General features: G+C 30.6%; 2 protein-coding genes across 3 annotated transcripts; one reads left to right on the top strand and one right to left on the bottom strand.

Moving 5' to 3' along the window:
- Positions 1 to 305: 305 nt before the first annotated feature.
- LOC107027980 (metalloendoproteinase 4-MMP) lies at positions 306 to 1,589 on the bottom strand. The gene has a single exon (XM_015229030.2). It carries the CDS (start codon positions 1,514 to 1,516, stop codon positions 446 to 448), a length of 1,071 nt encoding a protein of 356 aa, XP_015084516.1. The 5' UTR covers positions 1,517 to 1,589; the 3' UTR covers positions 306 to 445.
- Positions 1,590 to 14,598: 13,009 nt separating this feature from the next.
- LOC107029092 (O-fucosyltransferase 29-like) lies at positions 14,599 to 22,980 on the top strand. Of its 2 annotated transcripts, none has more exons than XM_015230405.2 (9): positions 14,599 to 15,156; positions 15,993 to 16,104; positions 17,537 to 17,613; positions 17,925 to 18,013; positions 18,110 to 18,299; positions 19,232 to 19,413; positions 20,080 to 20,182; positions 21,544 to 21,872; positions 22,224 to 22,980. In XM_015230405.2, the coding sequence occupies exons 1-9, from the start codon at positions 14,872 to 14,874 to the stop codon at positions 22,633 to 22,635; spliced, it is 1,779 nt and encodes a 592-aa protein (XP_015085891.1). In that variant the 5' UTR covers positions 14,599 to 14,871; the 3' UTR covers positions 22,636 to 22,980. The 2 variants fall into 2 exon arrangements, with proteins under 2 accessions (XP_015085891.1, XP_015085892.1); XM_015230406.2 differs by having other exon boundaries at positions 14,945 to 15,156; positions 15,993 to 16,033.
- The last annotated feature ends 162 nt before the right edge of the window (positions 22,981 to 23,142 follow it).

Here is a 23,142-nt window from a genome sequence, read left to right as displayed (position 1 = left end):
AATATAGAAAAAGTCCATTAACTTTTAGCTTTTCTCTTTTCTTTTTTCACTCTATTAAAAAAGTAAAATAAAAACAAATAAGTTCAAAACTAAGAGGTGAAATTACAATTTTTATTTCATGAGTTTAACGATTTAAAGATAAAATTGAACTCTAAATTTAATATTTCTACATATTTAATAAATTTATTAACTGAACCACATACAAACTAGCGCGTCACAAAGGTAACCAAACTTACAATTCTTCTTTTGACTCTTTTGTCTCCCTTTCTATAGTTCAACCCAACAAGAATGATTCACAAAGAATATATCAATGAACCTTTAAAACATTGTTAAAGAATGTTCTTTTACATTTTTTTTGTGTGTGAAATATCTTTACAATAACATCATCTTTATCCATCACTATCTTTTAAATACATCCATCCAAAAAAAAATATAAGCAATCAAATCATAAACACAATGAAAATATCAAAACCACCATTCCCAAAAAAGTGGTCCACTTTGATGTTGTTGTTCTTCTTCTATTTGATGATGACGTGTCATGTTCCAATGATGACGTGTACTTAAAATTCGGGTTTGACCCATATAAAGCTTGGACCCCTTCCACGTCATCAAGCTTCAAATCCCTTTTCTTCGTTCTTGGGCTTAAACTTGGGTACATTACTGCATCTTTAACCGATGAATGAGCAAGCCCAAGTACATGCCCAATCTCATGGGTCGCTACTGATTCTAAATCCACAGCCACTTTTGATCCTTCTTCATCGAAATCAACGGACCATGCTTCCGCCGCGTCTAAATGGAACCTCCCGTTCTCAGGCGAAAAAGCGTGAGCTAACACTCCCAGCACTCCATCAAACGGTTCTCCGTCGCCGTGATCGCCGCTGTAGAAACCGATTTTGATATCCGCTGTGAAGTAATCCTCTGTTTCAGTGAAATTCACTGGAATCGCAGAAGACCACCGCGCAAACGCTCGTTGAAAAACGGATCTAATTTCCGATGCGTCGATGTAATCGATCATCGAATTCGGTGAAAAAGCGTAAGATAAAGTCATCGGAGATGTTTTCATCCACCTAGGTCTTCCGTAAAAGTAAGCGTAATTTTTCGTAGTATGTAACGAGCTGTGATCATGAACTAAATCGCTCATACCGCAACGCGGAAGCATAATTTCATTCATCGTTTCATCGTCTAGTTTTCCGGTGACTGGTAAACCGAGGTTTTTCTGATAATTGAGTACTGCAGACTCCAAGTCCTCGTCGAAAAAATCGGTGAAATTTTGATCGGGAATTGGCATATAGCCGAATCGCTGGAAGTATTTTTTCAGCTCCGACATGCCGGTGACCTGACTGCCTTTTCCGGCGTCGATTAATTTAACGAAAGCATGCCACGTATTGTTTTGAATATCGGCGGCGAGTTCCGTTAACGGATCCTGTTGTAATATTCTGGCGGGAAAAGATGGGAGCGAAAGGAGGAGAAGGAACAGAGCAAAAGTGAAATACAAATAATTTGGAAACGGAGACATGAAGGTTAGTTTTTTCTGTTGGATTATTAGAAGTAAGGGATATTGGTTAATGATTTATATATAGTAAAATCAAAAAAAAAGTTATTATTCTATAGTTTAATTCAATGTTATTATTTTATTTATTTTTTATAACATAGTATTTGTTGTTGGTTAATAGGGATAAGATGAAGGTACAAGAAATTAAAATAGTATGAGATGAAGCTAATGAAGATTCTTTCGTGTGTGCCTTTTCTATTCAGATTCTGACTTTTCATGGATGCAATTGGTGGGTGAACCACTGTATTTGGTATCCTATTATTTTAATAAAAACTCATTTAAAATTTTAATTTAATTTATAGACATGATAATAAATATTTCTTTTAAATAATCTAATAATAATTAAATTAGTTCTTTTGTACTACATAAAAGTTAAAGGATTGTTTTATATAACGGACTATTACTAGGCTAGTTTTGATAATTAAAGGATAGATGATTTTTTCGAGAGGTTATAATTACACAAATTAAAATGTATAACATATAATAATTTTTCAATGTAATATCTATAATAATAATCAGATCGTCAAAAATACGTAAAAAGGACGAAAGCAGATTAATTTTGTAACAGAAGGGGTGCATGTTAGTTGTTATACCTATCATCTCTCACGTTAATTAGAATTAGAGCAAAAAAGCTAAAAAAGAAAAAAAAAGTAAAGAGCTTATAATAAGTTCATACGATACATTTGCTTTTAGCTCATGAATAGCATAGTTTAAAGAGCAAATTTGTGAAGTTCATTAGGCCAAAATTGAAAAATACGTATTATTATTTGGTGTAATCGAATCGTGACCTTCAACACCTCTTTTCTTTTTAATCTAGAAGCTCCCTAAACTTTATGAAAATTATGAAATGATAAAAGCAATAAAAATGAGTTTTATAGAAGATAAAGCCTACACGAATTTTATTTTGCATTTTCAAAAAATAAAATTCAAGTAATCTAGAAGAATTAGGAAAATTTCCTTTCTTTTTTTAAATTTCTATTAAGTTTTTCTGTTCAAGCATTAAAATCCAAAGTTGTCTTTGCTTCCTAAAATATACATATTCCAAATCAAGTTGGATTAACGAACCACAATTAAGTCACCTACAAAATCAATATTCAATATATATTCAAAATTTCTAACCTAAATTACACTTGTTTGATTGGATATTTTAAAGTATTAGTTGAAGAATTCTATTCATTTTGTTGACCAAATTATTAGGTGATTTTGACATAACCTTTGAGATATGTCATTCTATCTGAATACTTGAGTTTCTTACTTATTATAAAGCCAAAAATTAGGACATCTACTATATGTTTAATTACCTGCTTCAGGCTACGTGGCCTTTTACCTAAAATGACAAAATAAAAATTACATATATTGTGATAATACTCTTTTTAAAACAAATTAAAATGGGAATTTAACACACCTTTATCAGTTCTTATTTGAATTATTCATAAACATGATCGAATTGATTGAGTAAGTGCTCATTTAAATGGAGATCCCAAATTTACAACTCTTACATGCCTTTTTTAGTGAAGCTCATCGCACAAAATTTATTTAGTGCAGTTGACCTCTTCAGTATGATTATAGTAGAATTCTATCTAAATTACATATATAATTTATTGATAAAAGTGTAATAGTAATAACTAATTATTTCTTCAAAAATGTACTTCCTTTCTTCTAAAATAGTTATCACATTTCACTTCTCGTCTATTAAGAGATAATTTGATCAATTTTAAAGCTAAATTAGATTAGATTAAATCATATTTAAAATTATATTAGATATTAGAAAAAAAATTTCGTATCAATAATGAAAAGATATAATTATCAAAATTCATATCTTTTGACTTTTGAAAAAACAATTATGACAAATATTTTAAAGGAAAGAGTATATAATAATCGATTTGTGGATTTTATCAGCCTTAACATAGATTTTGTCAAAATAATACAAGTGCGTTATTTTTTAACATTAATAAGCAACATATAATATTTCGAAGTGCGAATAATTTTACTTATAGTCCAAAGTTTGAGAATTCTATATTTCTTTTTAAAATGATATATCGGACTAATATCAAAAAATTAATTGCATAAGGATTCGCATAAATATATATATAATTCTCCCTCTGTTGAAATCTATTTGCCAAATGGAATACATTGACCTTTTATTAGGTCTTACTTGAACGAATTCAAAAAAAGTATATATAATAGCAACAACTAATTCTTATTTTTTAAAAAAATACATGGATAGTACTACTCTATTTGCAGATTTTATTAACCTAAAGTTGATTTTTTTCTCAACATAATAAAAGTATAAGAGTATCATACTTAAAAATTAAATAACTTTGAAAATGTAACGGATAATATACTTTATAGTTATTCGAAAGAATAACACTATTGATCCTTCAGTTGTTATAAAAATTTGATTCTTGTCCTTCTGATATATGACTAAATACTTTTTAACGTCTAATTAATTAAAATGTAATTTGTGGTCCATTTTATTTAGGAAATGTGTTACATTTGAATTACTTTTTTTAAAAATTGTATGACACTTAAATATAAAGTTGCAATACAAATTTAACATAATATATAAACAATTAATAATTCTGAAATTTTGAGTATTCATAAGCAAAGAAATTTAGAGCACATTGAAAATTAAATATGCTTCTTCAAATATTACAAGTACTAAAATTAAATGACTAAAAGGACCAAGTTATTTATAAATAACTAAAGGACCAAGTGTGACATTAACCTTAACTCTTTTTTTATTAGAACCAACATTGAGAATATGCTAGACTTTTTCTTGGAGAATATTATTAGGTGACACTTAAAAAACATAATTGAAAATTTCAACCAAAAAATTATTCTTTTATATTCATTTTTTGCTCAACCTTTCAAAATCAAACCATTAACTATAATATTGCTTATGAGAATGATTAATTTTGAAGGTTAATAGAAGTTATAGGTCTAAATCTTCTCCAACATCGCTTTCAACGTACAAGTGAAAGCTATATTGGGATGACAAGTGTTTACACACATTGCAATATATATTTTAAGTTAGTGTGGTAGTTGGTCTTGAAGAGGCACATAATTTTCTTCAAAAATTATTTCGATAATTACAATGTTCAAATCAATTTATAAGTAGCCTTTTAATTTCATATAATACATGCATCTACTTCCAATTATTAAGTGTATCGAGATTCGAAGAACTCTATATCAACTAGGGGTGTGCAAAAACCGAACCGACCAATAAACCGAACCGATAAAATGTTATTGGGTTATTGTTATTGAGTTATTGGGTTATTGGGTTTTTAATGGGTTTAGAAAAAATAATTATTGGGTTATTGGATCGGTTTCTGTTTTTTCTATTGGGTTATTGGGTAAACCGATAACCCAATAAGACGATAGTTATTTACTACTTTACCCTTCCTCAATATTAAATATGCATAATTTAATACATAAATAGATTCAATATTAGCTTTTCAGGCTATGTGATTTTTTGGTTAGGAAATTGGTGAAAACTTTGTTGGTTATCTGGTTGAGCAAACAAATGGTCAAGATTGTCTCATTGAAATATTTTATTTTAGTTTTAATTCTAGTTCGTAATTGTAGACGATAGCTTTTGCAAGTTTGTGAATGTTAGTAATTTGATCAACATTCAAAGTTTTCTATAATGTTTTGTTGGTAACATGTAATTATAACATACGTACTATTATATATTATTTGATCGACATTTTCTTATTGGGTTAACCGAAACCGAACCGATAACATCAAAAACCGATAAACCGATAAAAAATTTCTTGTTGGTTTGTTTTTGGGTTAGCATATTTTAAAACCGAAAACCGATAAACCGAACCGATTATATATAAAACCGAACCGAACCGACCGATGCACACCCCTAAATTATCAACACCTAATATTGTTGCTTATACCGTAATTTCAAGTTTTAAATTTAAGGAGGGACCTCGTAATATTCAACTTGTTTCATTAATTATTTAATCATACGCTTTTGTGTGTGTTTTTAATAAACATTCAGATCAGCTTATACACAATTCAATTTCTAAATTTATTTTCTTTCATTGGGCGACTTTTGCCAAGATAAAAAAAAATGTGTCTCCTAGTGTCATCTTACTCAATTACACCAGATTAAGTTTTGCCAGGAAGAAGTATGAACAATAACATTGGATTTTCCAAAACTCCCCATGCAATTAATTTTATTTTTTAGAATTCAACAAATATAACAAAACAATACATAATAATTACTTTAATAGGCTTAATATAATACTTCTTCCTTCCACTTTTATTTATCATATGTTTTTCGAAAGTCAATTTGACCAATTTTTAAAGTCAAACTAGATAACGTTAATCCAATATTTTAAACAAAAAATTTAGATATTTAAAAACTATATGAAAAACACTACAAATTGTATTTTTTTTGTATATCAATATGATGAAAAAATATATCTTAAAATGTTAGTCAAAATTCTTATAGTTTGACTCTAAAAATAAAAATTATGACAACTAAAAGTGGACGGAGGGAGTACAAGGGACAACAAAGTGGAAATAAGTGTTAATTGTCTTCTATTATAAGTTCTAAATTGTTAACTTGTTATGTATAGCTGTTAATAGTAAAAGTGATGTAAACTAGGAATATATATATATGCTCCACATGTAACAACATATATATGTTAAAAAAAGATTCAACGTTGATTTTTTCTCCGTTCAACAACAATATATTTACTGTAATTTTATAATTGAAGTCTGAAAGAATGACGTACGGTTAGCCGCCTTTTATCTCTATCTTGTCCTCTGTTGCGTGCTTTGATTCGAATAAGGCATGAAAAAGTATGGAATTGGGTATATTTGTATTTTCATATGTTTATTGATAACTAACTTTGGTCCCATGCATTATATTATCATATATCATTATGAGTATTTAGGTTGATGGATCAGTTTACGTATCTAAAGAGTTTATAGCCATGTTATTTAACGTATCTAAGTTATATACGTTGATAATATAAAAAGAATTTATGTATCACCAATTTTAGTACAGTAGGTTACTAGAGTATTTAATATTTGTTATAAATATTTACCAGAAATTAATTACCTATAATTAAGTTAACTTTTTTAAAAAATGTTTTGGGTCATGGAACTTAAATTTTTTTTTCATACAAATATCACACTTCTTTTGACACGAATTAAGTATACATTTAATGAAAAATGTGTTTACTCATGGTCCAAAAATTCTTTCCAGAAAAAAGCATGTAGTGCTCCAAAATTTAGTTCACAAGTTATAAGCAAAGACGACGACGACAATAACAATAACAAAAAATTCAGTATAATCTCGTGATATAGAATTTGGAAAGAGTACAATATACGCAGACGTTTTTACTATCTTAGAGACAGAGAGGTTGTTTCCTATACCGACACCTACATGATACATGTGAGGTTTTAAATATGGGCCTATGGCTAACATTCATAGCTGCTCTATATATAGATTGGATTGGGCTTCTATGTTGAAAAAGGCCTCCAAGATTCAAGACACTATTTTGAACTAAAGTTTGGTACAATATTGAACTAAAGTTTAGACTATTTTCTCTTTAACTGAGGATCTATCGAAAACAACTTCTTTACCTCTGAGAGGTAGAGGCAGAGTCTGCAATCTGCAATCTACATACCCTCTACCTTCTCCGTACCCTACTCGATAGAACTACATTAGTTGTTTAAAATATTATCACTTGCAAAGTATTTAAAACATAATCTTCAACAGTTTTTATGCTTCTTTACGTTTTGTTAAAGTTTAAAAAGAAAGACAAAAAACACAATCTAAGAAGGCAACAAGTAAGTTACTAAATAAATTTCAAATACATTGTATAATGTGAATATTTTAGCACCATTAAAAGTGGCTATCTGGTGTCATGATTTCTACAATAATTGTCTGATCATATTATTTATTGATTAGTTATATCATCAATCATGTTTCAAATTAGTCCATTCCCACTATTTAGTCAAACTTGGACTAAACATTTGGGTCCACTTAATTTGAAAATTAATTGTCCATTTAATCATGTTCGATTTGTCAAAATACATCAAATAATCTTTAATTTAATTTTTTATCTCAATCAATGAATTATTAAGATTTTTAAAGTTAATTATTTATCAAGTACATTAAAATTCGAGTGTATAAGTTATATATCTAAAAAGTAAATATAATAGATTTGTCAAAAAATGGTCCATTAATCCATCATTTTACATGTTTTGAGGGTTTCACGTATTAAATTTTTAATTCAGATTGCAATGTTCTTAGTGGTCCATAAGATCATAATGAAGAAATCTTTATTACTTTTTAAGTACAAGGGAACATATTTTTATTTAATTAATTATATATCTATTTAGTATATGTAAAAATATATATTATTTTTAATATGTCATTCATGTATGAGCTTGATTTTTAATTTCTTTATAGAATAAATATGTCTTTTTTTTTTAATAGTGATTGATTAGGATTCGAACAACGGAACAAGTCAATGATTTTTGTCTATGTTTTAAAGTATCTAAATATAATTTTTTTGCTTAATTATATATATTTTCGGTAATAATCTATACCTCTAATTTTCCTTCTTTTTGATAGGGAAATCAATAATTTTATTTCAAAAATTAAATTATAACAATATCTATTTACATCCTCTTCCTTTACTTTGTGACCAAACAAGGAAATGACATTTATTGGTCCCTTTACAACATACTAATTAAGTACCAAAGACAAGAAAAAACATTCATCTTCTTTTTTTACTATATATGAGATTTTAAACACTTTTATATATATATATATATATATATAATAACATATCATATAACTACATTGTACTATCTAGAGACTAAATTATCAATGAAGTAGCTATCATTATATTATCTTAATTAATAGCGTCATAATGATAATCAGTTGCCATTTTTTGCTTTCAATACTCTTTTTTGATTCATTTTTCATCATATCGTTTACTCTTATATTTCTAAATTTTATTACGAAAAGAAGAAGTTTTCTATTAGAAATTATTTTTGTACTCGGCGAAAATAAAGATAAGACATATATATATCACATCTCTTTCCAGATTTTACTTATAAAATCACGTAAATTATATTATTATTGTTGTATAATAACCATCAACAAGAGAGCTACCATTCAAACTCAACCAATTAATTAGTCTCTTTATAAAATAAAATAAAATAGATGGAGGATTATGATTTATGATCATGTGCGTCTTCACAAACGAATTTAAGATTTTAATTTATAGATTCAAAACTTAGAAGCCAAACACTAAATCCATCACGTTATTTGTATTTTTACGTTCTCTTATATATAAAACCCAATATTTTCACTAATTTAAGTGAGTGTATACATAGTAACATCCATATTTAGAGTATATTATTAAATTCGTTTCAGAGAGTACTATTTTCATCATATAGTTTAGATTAGTAAGGTCTTTATTCTTATCAAACGTAGAGTCAGAATTTGAAGCTTATGAATTTTTATTATAATTCTCATAAGTTGCTGAATTCTAAATTAATATTTATACATATTCAATGAAATTTTCTCTGCCGTTTCAGAGTTCGAATCAAAGTTACTGATTCACCCAAACACATAATCAACACACTAGTTCCGCGCCTCTTTCTCATATAGATGAGAAGTTTCAGCAAAGTGAATTATTTGTTTCAAAAGAGTTCTAAAGAAAAACAAGTTATTTAATATTTTCTATTATTTTTGTTATTCTTAAGTTTCAGTCTACAGCATGTTAAATTGTTAATGCGTTATTCTATTCACTTTGAGCTAGCTAGGTCCATGTGAAATTAATCAACATGGGACCTGCAATTTAATTTGGGATAAATATAATATAAAAGCATTCAGTTTTATTACCACCCCTTCATAAATTCATCTGAACATACAAAGCCCCACATAAATTCATAAATTGATTTGCCTAGTATTTTTAAATATGTGACTATATATATATATTTCACTGGCTGGAGTTTATGTCTACATATATAATAATATTTTTTAAAATTTTTTATACGATATTCTATATCAATATTGAAATCAAAGTACTAAAATTAAGCCAATATATTTCTGAGTGTAACACTATCTTCTAACAATTTTTTTCTCATTTCGATGAATTCTAACCTGACAGTTGACCGACCTTAGAACTGTAATTAAGAGTAAAGAAATCCCATCAAAATTTATATTAGTATCTAAAGTAACGATATTGCAAAAGTGTATTTAGACAATGAGACAATTCATAAGTTAAAATTAAACTATTTTTTTATGAGATAAACCATCAATAATCTTGCACAAATTGACACAATTTTTTATCATTCTCGAGTCGAAGTCTGAATTTATAATTTATACATATATTTAATGAATTTTTAACATAAAATCAAAGTTTATAAAAAACAAAGTTATTTAATTTTATCACATTCATAACTATGACTTGTTTTTATTTTTCTGACCAACAATTTTAGGGTAGTAGATATTTTCATGCTTATTTCAATTTATCTATTTTTTCTTTCTAAATTTCTAAAACGTAATAAATAAAAAATAGAGAAATTAATTGAGGAATTGTAACAATTTTTTATTTTGTCTTTTACGATTTCACAATATCCAAAAACAATTTGAGTTGCAACGGAAAAACTACAACTGAAATTAATAAAACCTCTAAAAAAACAAATGTGGCATCCTATTTTAATTGTGTACTGTTAGACATCAACCACCCAAAATAAAGAATTTAGCGACAATTAACGTATTATATTTATCGGAAATAATAAAGTAAATATGGATATTATAACAAATATTTTATATAAATATCATTAAAGATTTTTATAACTTTCAAAATGCAATGACATTGATTAAATTATCATTTAATTTTTTATGATAATAAATACTCCGTATTTAATTTTGAAAAAAAATCTACTCACACAGAATATGTATTTATTTTTACGATCCTTTCTAGAAAAGAAAAAGTAATAAAAGAAATCACTATTATCCTCTTTGGGGCCCTTTCTAGTACTAATTACAGTCAAAGTATTTTAAAAGAGAGCACTAGCTCATTAATTAGTCAAACATCATTAGTGATCAATTCCATAATGATGATCATGATGCTTTAGTTTTCTCTGTCCTTTGAGAGTTGGTTAATTAATTAGTTTCATAATCATATGGCGGAAAAAGATAGCTAAACACAGTTTCATAATTTCGAAAAAATTATATATTAATAATTAAATCAGAACAAGAGTTAAAAAGAATTTGAAATTGTCTTTGCTAAAGTAAACATGTCAACAAAGATGTGTCTATTTCTACTTGAAACTCTCTCCTATACGATAGGAGAATATAAGATTACAGTCAAATTTATTATACTAATTTAGTTGAAAGGTACAAGTTCAAATATGTAACTTTTATTTCAGAATATTGTAAGAAATTATGATATAAATGGTAAGCAAACTAAAATACATTATACTTTCTCTATACACTTGGCCTATATGTATTAAAAATAAAGTCTAGTAATGCTATGGAAAATGTGAAATAATAATACTATTACCACATATTGTTAAAGTCAGAGGGGGTCTTTTTACGCAACAAAATATGATAATTTACTGTAAGTGATAAGTTATATTAGCTAAGAATACACCTACATTAATCATAATCAATCATAAATTATATAAAAATATATATCATACATTTATTAGTTTAATTAGTGCATAAACCATATTTGTAATTTTTGTTGGCCCAGACTCTAGAGTGTAGAGTAGTTGGGTATACTAAAATTCTTATTAAATACTTTATTCTAAATAAAATCGAACCACAAAAAATTCATTTGCTATTATGAACTAGCAAATAAAGGAACCCGAATGAGATGCATATTACATTATTCTTATTTGGCGTATATTAATATTCACGTGTCACATTATTAATAATTTAATATAAATACAAAAATTAATAAGTTTATCGACAAAAAAAAGTTCACGTCGTATGCTAATTAATCTCTTTTTGGCTTCGAAAAATTGTTCTTACGTGAACACTTTCGAATATTGATAGTGACTTCTACTTATTTGGTTTATATTCCTCTCCAATTGATATGGTTCGATTAAATTTAAATTTATTATTGAAATATTCATAACATTTCAATAATAAAAAAGTCGAGTAGGGTTACAAGAAAAATCGTCTGATGAAAAGCTATTTTCAGAGGATCAAGTCATTTGAACAAAGTGAGATTAGCGAAATACAACTTTTTGACTGTGAGCTTCAATATGAGCTTCGAGAAAAGCATGCAAAGCACACTAACCTAACTCAATAAAGGCGATTATCAACACTGACTCAGACACACACATGAGCGATTGAGACATTTTCATTCAAAAAAATATATGAAATTTTTGATCAAGAATGAATTTCTTTTAATTATTCCTCCATTACTATTAAATTTTCAAATAATAATTTCGAATCATGATATAAAATGGTTACATTCTTTGTGGGCATTAATTAATGAATGAATCATTTTTCTTTGTTAATTTCCATCCCATGCAAGACTTTGATTATGCAAAAGTCCAAAATTTTTTATTACTACCTCTTTTAATTTTGTATATGCTATTTTTAAATTATATGTGCTTTAAATTGCTAGAGTTGATTTTTTTTTTTTAACATATGCTAACAAAAGAGAGCAAATATATCATGCTAAAATTGTTTATATTTTAAAAAAATATCATGTCCTTGCTCATCCATTTTTAGAAAGAAACTAACAAATATAGATAATAAAATTTAGAGCATTGTAACATGGCATGTGCATGGTGATGTGGGGAGCCCTAAAAATAAAATTCCTCTAATTTCTCATGTAGGTTTTGATTTAGAAATTGTTGTTAGTTTTTTTTTCATCAAAATAGGGAGATTATTGGTGAAGAAATAAGTGTTTTCGAATAGTAATATATAACGTTTTTATGCTTTAAAGTTGAAGCAATAAAAAAACAGCTCATTCAAATAAGTATTTTAAATTTTTTTTAATGATAACGTTACACATATTATAAATACATTTTATAAATTTAAAATTAACAGTACTCAATTTTTATATTTTAACTTGTAAAATACTTCATAGAAAAATTAATCAACTACAAATTACTACTAAAAATACATCTCAAATAAATTAGCTAAACTATTCTTCAAAATCACTTTTTTCTATAAAAAATAATAATAGTACTCTTGATAAGAAAGTAATAATGCATATGGCCAAAAGTATGAAATTACACTTGATTGTTGTTGAAGATTTGAAAATAATATAGAAGAGATTTTATGATGTTACATTTAAAAAAAATAAAAAATAAAATAAAATATATATATATATATTATCCTTTTCACTTTTTCCACGTAATTTCATTTTTCTTATTTCTAGCCTAATTTGGACGTTCAAATTTATTTTATTTTTTTAACAACATAGAAGTTGAGTTGCCCATTCCCACAAAAATTAAACGCCGTTTAAGCATTCACCTTCATTTATGGCCTTTATGAACCTTTCTTCGTAAGCACCCCTTTTCTCTGTCCATTCTCGTTTCGATTTACTCGTTCATTTTAATTATTATGTTACGTTTTTTAAAATTTATTAAATTAATTTTTAATATTAAAGTAAATTATAATAATTCAATAGAGGAAATCATCGAAAACAATAAAAACATTCCTATATTATGCGTGAATTATTAGTTTCATTTATGTGTTTATTGACAGTCTTAAAAATATTATTTTTCTTAACTAACTAAACTTAAATACAATAGTGAAATACACCTCAAAATTCTCACAAAGTATAGGGTCATAACTTTTCTCGATTTTTTATTAAAAGCATCATCCCTTACAAGAGTTTTAGGGCCCGTTTGGCCATAAATTTTCCAAATAATATTTGGGAAAAATTTGGCAAATAATGTTTGTCCATACAATTTGCCATTATTTGGCAAATATTTTGGCAAATATCCCAAATTTCCAAATAGTAGTTTTTTCTAGTATTTGGGCCAAATCTCATTATTTGGGATATTTTAAAAATTAAAATTTTACCCCAATCTTTTATCTTTTACAAAAACACCCTCTCTAGTAGTTGCTTGCGTTGTATTACATAATTTTTTACGTGAACACCAAAATAGTGATGAAAAATTTAGTGAATATTAAATAATGATAAGATTGTTGATGAAAATTATTAAAAATTGGCTCTAGGTAACAAAGTCATGTATTTTGTCTACTTCACGATATGGAATAATTCTTGTTGCACTCACTCCAAATTACCACATTGCTTTAGTGTCATGGACACTATTTGTTATTGTTGTAACGAACATTCAATTGACTTGTAATACAAACTTTTAGTTAGTTTTGATAGTTTTTAAAACTTGTGTTTATAATCATATTTTTCTAAAAAGGTGAAATATATTTCTCAAATTTTATGGCCAAACACATGGTGAAATTTCCCTCAAATTTTCACTCAAATAATATTTGCCAAGAATATTTGGAAATCTATGGCCAAACGCTAGCTTAGATATGTCAGGTGGCGATCAGTTTGTATCCAACTATCCAAGTCTATTTAGTTAGATAGATGAGTATTTTTGAGACTATCGAATATGAAACTAAAACTTTGTGCTTGAATATTTTCAATGAAATAAAGTAAGTTAATACTTTCTCCGTCGCTCTGTTCTTAATTACTTATTTATTAAATTGACATACTTATTAAAAAATAATAATTGACGTAGTGAGTTTTCTATTCTACTTCTATTAGTTATGAATATGATAGAATTAAAAGTTTGAAATCTTCCATAAGTTCTATCTTTTTTAAATTAATTAATTGAGTATACGATAGATAACTTTTTTTTTTTAATTTTATCAAAATGAACTATGGACAGATAAATAAAGACAGATAAAAAACAAAAAAAATAGACAAGTAATTAGAGTATATTTAAATAAGGTAATGAAATTGATGTAATAGTTATTACACTGATTATTCTTCATATTTTTCATTCTCAAATTTCTCATATAAATTTTTTTCTTGGGAAAATAAAAAAAAATAATACTACAAGAGTGTTTTTATACTCCACCCATTTGAAGAGCTCTACAGATTTGTGTAGAAATTAGAAAACCCCACTCTACAGTGAAAACTCAATTTGGGTTTCTTGAGAAAAAAAGCTGCATTTATTAACAGAGAAAGAGGGAGAGTGAATGTAATTTGAGTTTACACCATTTTATGTGATTTTCTTGAAAAAGATTACGGCTGTGGGGTTTGATGGTAATGGTAATATGAGCAAAAAGGGTGTTATTAGAAGATCGAAAGCTAGTGGCTTTACAAATGGGTTTGGCCAAACTGTGGAAATATAGTGGTGGGTTGTTTTCTAATCTGGCTGCGGCGGTGCATCATCAGCACAAGCAGCATTTTGTGTTTTCTTGTTTCCAGTCGCCGTCGTATGGGGCGTCGCCGTCGCCGCCGCAGTCGCGGAGGCCGATCTCATGGACATGTATTTGTGGATTTATGTTGTTTGCTTTGGGGTTGATTTCACTCTTTACTGGACATGTGGCATCTGATGTTGAATGGTATTCTCAGCGAATCGTTAAAAGGAATTGGTTCTATAAACTGGTAATCTAACCAAAAAGTTAGTTTACCCTCTTTTTTTTTTTGATAATCGTGGTGTCCAGCTCAGCTTTCACACGGCTCGACTAATTTCACGATACTTGTCACCTTTATTATTAGCTACAATTGATATTTGATATTGTGGTCTTCAATGTTTTTGATAATCATGTTGTTCGGCTCAGCTTTTGCTTACCTTTGATTAATTCTACGGGATACATGTCATCTCCCGCCAGCTAAATTAGTGATGGCTAACAATTGATATTTGATAATGTGGGCTTCAATTTTTGGAAATCTTTTGGCTCTTTCTATATAGGTGTTAGTGTTCTTTTTAAGGAGAGGTAGGAGCTTGTCTTTTTATGAGGGACTTTGTACAAGTTGACCTACTATATCTTGGAAATTTCATGCAGAATCATTGAAGAATATAACATAATGGAAACAAAAAGATTGCTTAGGCGAATCTGCAAGCATTGTATGTCGGTAGAAACTTAGGGAAGTACTTGTATGAGAACACTCTTAATTGCCCTTTTTTCCTCTAAAGAACCTCTTTTTTGTTATAAAAGTTAAACTATTGACTATTGAGGATTCATATAGCCAATCTCATTAGTATGGGGTTGAGGCATTGTAGTTTTAGTAGAAGCATTAAGAAAGGACATGTCTTCATGTGGAAATGACAAAATGCTGGAGTTGTTATGCCGATGCTGCTAATCTGACCCAAAAGTTAATATGGAAAAGCAAATGTTTGTGGCTACGACACTAACATGCATGGCATTAAAAACTATGTTTTTGCATTGTGTGTCCTGGTGTATTTAAGCATCACATTTTTGTTCTATGATATTTTCCAGGATGGAAGTCATCGTTTATCAATTGACATTTGGAAATCAAGGTATTCAAGTTTTTACTATGGATGCAGTGAGAGAGGCCCTCATTTTACTGAGAGAGGCCCTCATTTTTCTTGTAAGTTTATAAGTGCTTTATGTGGTGCCTTTGGAATGCTGTTTCAATTATTTCCTTTTGTTATTGGCATGAGTTGAGTTAATTTGTTGGTTTAAACATGAACCTGATTTGACACTGTAATTTCGATGGCTTTGGCATCTTAAATTTATGAAGATCTAGTAGTTACATTTACACCTTTCATTATGATTTCAACTGAAAGATAATAACATTAATGCTAGTTAATTATTGCAGTATATTACGTTATCTAGTTCAAGCAAGAAATTATCCCCTGCCTGATTTGTGTTCTTTCATTCTATTATTCAGTTTGGCTAGGAAGTTAAAGAGAGAGAATTAACTTGTCACATCCTACTTTCTAATGACTGGGGAGCTGAGCGCCGCATTCTACTGTTCCCCCTCTCAAATCGAATACCCCATGACCCATCAACCCTTACCTTTATTCCCCTAACTTCATTGTTCTCAGCTTTACCAAGCATAAGTTACTTTGAACTCTACGTGAGCTGGTGGCACTACTATCAATATGTCTTTCTTGGAGTTTGTCTTGTCACTTGTTTGATTACTTGGTTTGCCATAAAGTATAGAGAATGTATTCCAAAGTCCAGAACTTTTGATGCCTAAATTAAAGTTGTAAGACATGTAACTAACTCATCAGCTACTTGACCCAAATCTGTTATAAACTTCAGTCATCTTAAATCATAAGTACCTTATACGGAAAAGGGTTCGAAAATATATCCTAACTTTGACCGAAATTGGTGGAACAATACCGAACTTTAGAAAGGACCTTTTACCCCTGCACTATGTAATAGTGTATTCTAAAGGTATATATGTGCCACGTGGACATGTTACTATTTATAATGATGCAATAATTATGATGTCCACGTGGGCACATATATACCTTCAAAAACACTATTAAATAATGCAGGGGTAAAAGGTCCTCTCCAAAGTATTTCAATCCTTTTTCCCTACCTTATAGGTAAATCTGAAGTTTATGAAATCAAGCTCATGGACAGAAAGGAATACAAGGACCTTTTAATCTTAAATTAGACTCAAACAAAGTGTATGTTTTTGTTTTCGTGAATGATGTATATGGTGTTGCAGCCATGTTAGACTTACTTTTTACGTTAAACTACACATAATCTTGCTACACCTTGCTTGTAATTCTCTCTCAGAATTCTCTTCTTGCTGGATAGCGCTATTAAAACTGTCCATTACTTATTTTAAAAAGAAAAAAAAAAGCTTAGCTGTCAGGAGACTTAGGCTTTTCAAAACCTTTATGGGCATCTTTGTGATTAGCTGTGATAATTTCTTCTTGAAGGCTTTGTTTGTGTCTCTATCATGCAATGGCACACACCTCTGTTTTCCATATTTTCCATTGTTACTCCTTACTTATAGTGAAAATAACCATCTTCTATAATGTTACCAAAATGAAATGTAGCTGCTGTGCGTGAGCGATTTTCCAACGGATATTTGCTTATTGCAACTAGTGGAGGTCTCAACCAACAAAGAACTGGCGTAAGTATATTTTACTTGGTTTTTGTTTGTGTGTTTAATGATGGTGGTGTTTGGGCCAGCTAGTGGCACCTTAATTATTCCATGAGGCATCTGCTACCTCCCACCAAGCGCTGGTACCACCCAACTTTGCCCACCAAGGCTTTGGCAGAGGGAAAAATCATCTAGCATATTTTACTTGACTTTCTCTAAAAAAAATTGATTTTACATTCATTTATTCTCTTATTTTTGGGGTTTTTGTGATATTTCTGTTTTGCTCTTTTACTTCCATGTCACAATCATCTAAATTTTGAAATATATCTCTTGCTTATCAGATAACTGATGCTGTAGTTGTTGCACGGATTCTCAATGCCACTTTAGTTGTACCTGAATTAGATCATCATTCATTTTGGAAGGACGAAAGGTTTGTCTGCTTCTTTTAGTTTATTGGAGGAGCATGTGCATATATCTTAAGCAAGTTTGTGATTTTTTCTTACTGAGACAGCTTGTTTACTTGCAGTGATTTTTCAAACATTTTTGATGTTGGTTGGTTCATCTCTTACCTTGCAAAGGATGTCACAATTGTTAAAAGAGTTCCAGAGAAGGTCATGATGTCAATGGAAAAACCCCCATATACCATGCGAGTTCCTAGAAAATCGGAGCCTGAATATTACTTGGAGCAAGTTTTGCCCATACTCTTAAGAAGAAAGGTAAGTGATCTTTAGTGCTGAACAACACTTTATATCTGTGAAACACCTAAGCTAGCTGCTATATTTCTTGTCGGAGCTGATGATTCCAAGATATAGTGTTGCACTTTAGGAAATGGTTGTTTTGCTGCCTGACCTCCTATTCAGTGAGCTCTATGTAGACCTGCAAGAGCAAAAGATGTACTCTGATTAGGGATTAAATCTCTCTGCTCTCCTAATATTAGCTTAACCCATTGCGACCTATCCAGTCTCAGTTTCAGACATGGCTTGAACTTGTTTCCAAGCCAGTTAGTTCTTTTGCCAAAATATACCATTTTTGCTCTTCTTTTTGGGCCTAGCCATATAATAGCATGTTTGGATTTCATAAAAGATAATGACATGGTCAGGAAATTCATTATCTCTTTTTTTTTCCATAAAGCTCTTTTCAGCATTGTTAAGGCTTTTGTTGTGGTCATTAGTTAACATGATCATGACATTTGTTGTAGGTCTCTGTCTATAACTGTGTGCTTGAAAGGAAATAATTCATACTTCTCGGCAAATGGGGAAGTGGAGAAGTAATAAACTTAGCTATTATGCTTTCCATTTCATTTCAAAAGTAACACTATGCTTTATCTCAGTCCAGAGGTATTTTTAGACCAGTCAATCAATTATCTCTGCGAGAGCTAGTCATGTCTATTTTTATTTTTTTGGAGATGGACATCATATCTATTTATGCTTTTTTAAGAAGTATCATTCTTGGAAGGAAGTTTACCTAGCCAATTAGGAAGCAAACTAAGTGACACTATCTCTTAACGTGTGAACTTTCCTTGTTTCTCTTGTTCATCAACATCACAGTTCACCTACGCTGATCAAGTCTTATTAAAGTAAAAGAGGATTCCAGGAAATGCATGACTATGTTAACATTTTGTGATGTTTGGGCTCCGAATTGCATGCAGGTTCTTCAGTTGACAAAGTTTGACTATCGACTTGCTAGTGACCTTGATGAAGAGCTACAAAAATTGCGTTGCCGTGTGAATTATCATGCCTTAAGATTCACAAAACCCATTAGGAATCTTGGTCAGAAACTTGTATTCCGTATGCGGAGGATGGAAGAACGCTTCATTGCAGTTCACTTGAGGTTAGTTTGACTTGGTGCATGCCTTCTGATACTCTTAGCTAAATTTTTCACTAAGCAATTTAAGTAAAGCGACTTTTTAGTGAAAATAAAACTTAGAACTGAAGTTGCAACTGTCGAGGCCTTTTGAGTTTGACGTGATCATCTTCTTCATGTGTGTTAAATTTTTGGAGCTATTCGCGCGCACTTCAGTTTAAGTTTGTTGTACTGTAAGGAGGGATCTTGTCTTCAATTCAGGAGTTGGGAGTTCTCTCCCCGACCCCCGTGGCATGATAATGAAGATAACAAAAGGGGAAAAAAGAAAGTGAATTTTAATAGGCTGTAGATCCATGTTCCCTCAATAAGAAGGGACCTGTACTTGACCTTCTTTCTTGGTTGTACTTGAGTGTGTGAGTTCACTAATTGCTTAGAAACTGGAAAGCTCAGAGTGTTTCTCAGACTTCCATTTCCGAAGTTTTCTGGGGCTGTGGGTGAGGATGCCCTCGAGTTTATTACTACTTTGCTACTTTGCCGGGAGTTGTGGCATAAATTTTCAACTTAGACTTGAGAAACTTTACATCTTACTGATGCCATTTGATACTTATCTTCCTTAGCCAATACAGACCAGCCCCTTAACTTTATGATTTCTACTGGCTATTCATATCTCTTGTGCTTAATTATGTTCTTTAGGTTTGAACCTGATATGTTGGCATTCTCTGGGTGCTACTATGGTGGGGGCGACAAGGAAAGATATGAACTGGGTGAGATAAGAAAACGATGGGCTACTTTACCTGTAAGATCTCAATCACTGAAGAATTATGCTTATGTATTAGTTACACGCAAATTTAGGTGATATCACTTCTGTGCTATTAGGTGTCTTTTGCACATGTACATTATGCTGTCTATCTAGGATTTGTAGAGCTACAATTTTATTGCCAAGCTTGTGAACTCAATACTTCCTTGCTGCAGCCTTTTCATATTCTTCTTAAGCACTGTCACTGCTTGGGTTAGTATTCTGAAATGCTATTTTTTGTGGAGGTTAGCCTGAATAGATAAAGTCTAATATATAGGGAAGCAATGATCAATTGAGTTTCAATGATTTTTTTTTTAAAAAATTAAATGTAATGAAAATTTCATTAAAGAATAACATCCAATGAGAGCAATGGAAAGGTAATACAACTCCAACAATGTGCATCTTACTACACAAGCTACATGTGAAAACAATTAAGGAATTTAAGTATTTAACCATCCTGTCTACTTGTACATTCTCAATTTTACACTAAAATCCTAAGAGAGCTAAACATTAATGCTTTAATCTTCAAATCATTTCCTTTTTGCCTTCAGAGTATTTGATTTCTCTCACTCGACACAGGCCACCATGGCACCATCTATGCCTTAAAAGTATCTTTTATTTATCCCTCCGCACAATCCACCATATAGCCGTTACAATTTTTTTATCGTCTTCTTCCACTCCAACAAAGTAGCGGGTCTTGAGGAGATTCTGGTATCTGCCATTTAACTACTAGCATATTCAAAAACATGTGCCAAATGTGATTTGTGATTCTGCAGTGTATGAACAAGTGTTTCACGATTTTGTAATCTTCTTCTCACACTACACATCTGTTGCAAATAGTCATAGCTCTTCTTTGTAGACTTTGTTGGGTCAAGCAGCCTCGCTAGCCCCTAGTCATGAGAAGCGCTCTACTTTGTTAAGGTGCTTTGTTTCTCCATGTCAATTTCCACAGCCATACTTGTTCTTGTTGTCTACTTGACGACAACTTCATATGCAAACTTAACTCAGAATAGGCCATCCATACGCTCTTTCCATACTATCTTATCTGGTAGTAAGTAGTAACTACTGTCTATGAAAGTTATCTATCATCTGCAGAGTTACAACGAATTCATCACTATTGCATTTTAAAACTAATATCCACCGCAGTTAATAGCAAAAAAACAAAAAGATTATTGTCCACCACAAGAAAATAGTGATAATTTGAGGCTATGTTGTTAAAATTAGGTCTTCAGTAAAAACTTTACATCATATCCTCTTCAGAAACTATGAGTGCTTTTCAGCCTGATACCACCCCATCCCAAATCTGGATGATACTAAAGCAGAAAATCATAAATGGATTTCTGTACATTTTGTTGGTTCAGGAGTTGAGCCCTGATGAAGAACGAGCACGAGGGAAATGCCCACTAACACCTCATGAAGTCGGGCTTATGCTGCGGGCTCTTGGCTTCAATAATGACACATATCTTTATGTTGCATCTGGTGAAATATATGGTGGAGAGAAAACTCTGCAGCCTCTAAGAGAGCTTTTCCCAAATTTTTATACTAAAGAGATGCTTGCTGGTGAAGAACTTCAACCCTTTCTCCCTTACTCTTCGCGTCTTGCTGCAATTGACTACATTGTATGTGATGAAAGTGATGTCTTTGCTACTAACAATAACGGGAACATGGCAAAGATCCTTGCTGGTAGAAGGTAAAGCATTACTAACTGTCCTTTTTAGCTATTTTACACTTCTTACTTCTATGAATGCTGCAAGTCTGTAAAATGGAAGTGGCTCTGTCTTCTCCTGTGAAACCACACCCTTTTTATAACACTGCCAAAATTGGTCATTTGTTGGTACTTTCTTTAGATTTTTATACATATGCCAAAGTGGATTCGAATGGATTCCCTCGTACTGATAATTCTTGCAGGACTTCATAGGTTTAAAAGAGAACTGCAATTTAGAACTGTCATACATTTTAAGACATTGCTTTCAACATTTTTGGTTCCTATTCTATCTTGTTTCACTTGTGGATACTCATTCTTTTGTTCTTCTCTCCAAAGGAGGTACATGGGGCACAAGAGGACGATCAGACCAAATGCGAAAAGGCTCAGTGCATTGTTCATGGCACGGGATAAGATGGATTGGGCCACATTCTCTAGAAAAGTCAAATCATGCCAAAGAGGCTTCTTGGGAGAACCTGAGGAAAATAAACCAGGCCGTGGAGATTTCCATGAATTTCCATCGACATGTATCTGTAAGAGACCATTCAATTTGTCTAACTTCACAAGCAAAGAGAACAAATATCAGATTTCAAGAAGGAATCCGACTGTCTCGGAGTCAAGATATACCTACCTATCCAATAGCAGTAACCTGGAACAAAAGAGCTCTCAGAAATTCAATGAAGAGAGCTTGAGAGACAGGCATGGGTCTTTAATAGATGAGATTGACCCTGATAATCCTTTATCCGACTAAAATAAATACCATAAGTAGGTTAGTAGCTTAGCGAGCATTGTTATGGTTATCTTTTCCTCTCCAACATGCTGTCATTTTCACTTGCTACGACTTCAGAAAGCTGAAGTTTCAGTGCTAGGTAGATATTCAGTGCTCAATATTTCCAGTCTTGCTGCTTTTGTACAGCAAACCTGTAACTTCCTCTGATCTTGCAATTGTCCATATATGTTATGTAAGATAGGACTCTAGGGAGAGTGGAACCTTGTATTGCCTGCTCGAAGATATCATTATGTTTGTTTATTTTATCGTATATCCAATCATCTGCAAATACAGCAGTTTAGTTTTATCAAAAGCATGGTTGAGGCTAGTTTAGCTTGTTCAAAGCAGACTTGATTATGACAGGACTTCCACATATTCTGCCTTGAATTTTTTTCATTTTCTTCCTACAGATTTCAAAAAGTTTGCTCTTCAAACTCTTCCATGAATTATTCTTAGCCTATCCAGTACCACTTCAAAACACATAATGCA

The sequence above is a fragment of the Solanum pennellii genome, chromosome 8 (genome assembly GCF_001406875.1).
Source record: "Solanum pennellii chromosome 8, SPENNV200".
Classification (NCBI taxonomy): domain Eukaryota; kingdom Viridiplantae; phylum Streptophyta; class Magnoliopsida; order Solanales; family Solanaceae; genus Solanum; species Solanum pennellii.
Note: the sequence above shows the minus strand (reverse complement) of the source record. Positions and strands in the feature narration are given on the sequence as shown.

What these genes read in the sequence shown, in the direction of transcription:
- LOC107027980 (XM_015229030.2), bottom strand. Translation starts at nt 1,516, where the DNA reads ATGTCTCCGTTTCCAAATTATTTGTATTTCACTTTTGCTCTGTTCCTT.
- LOC107029092 (XM_015230405.2), top strand. Translation starts at nt 14,872, where the DNA reads ATGGGTTTGGCCAAACTGTGGAAATATAGTGGTGGGTTGTTTTCTAAT. An exon ending in GAGAGGCCCTCATTTTTCTT is followed by an intron (nt 16,105 to 17,536) that starts GTAAGTTTATAA and finishes AATGAAATGTAG; the next exon opens with CTGCTGTGCGTGAGCGATTT. An exon ending in AAGATCCTTGCTGGTAGAAG is followed by an intron (nt 21,873 to 22,223) that starts GTAAAGCATTAC and finishes TTCTCTCCAAAG; the next exon opens with GAGGTACATGGGGCACAAGA.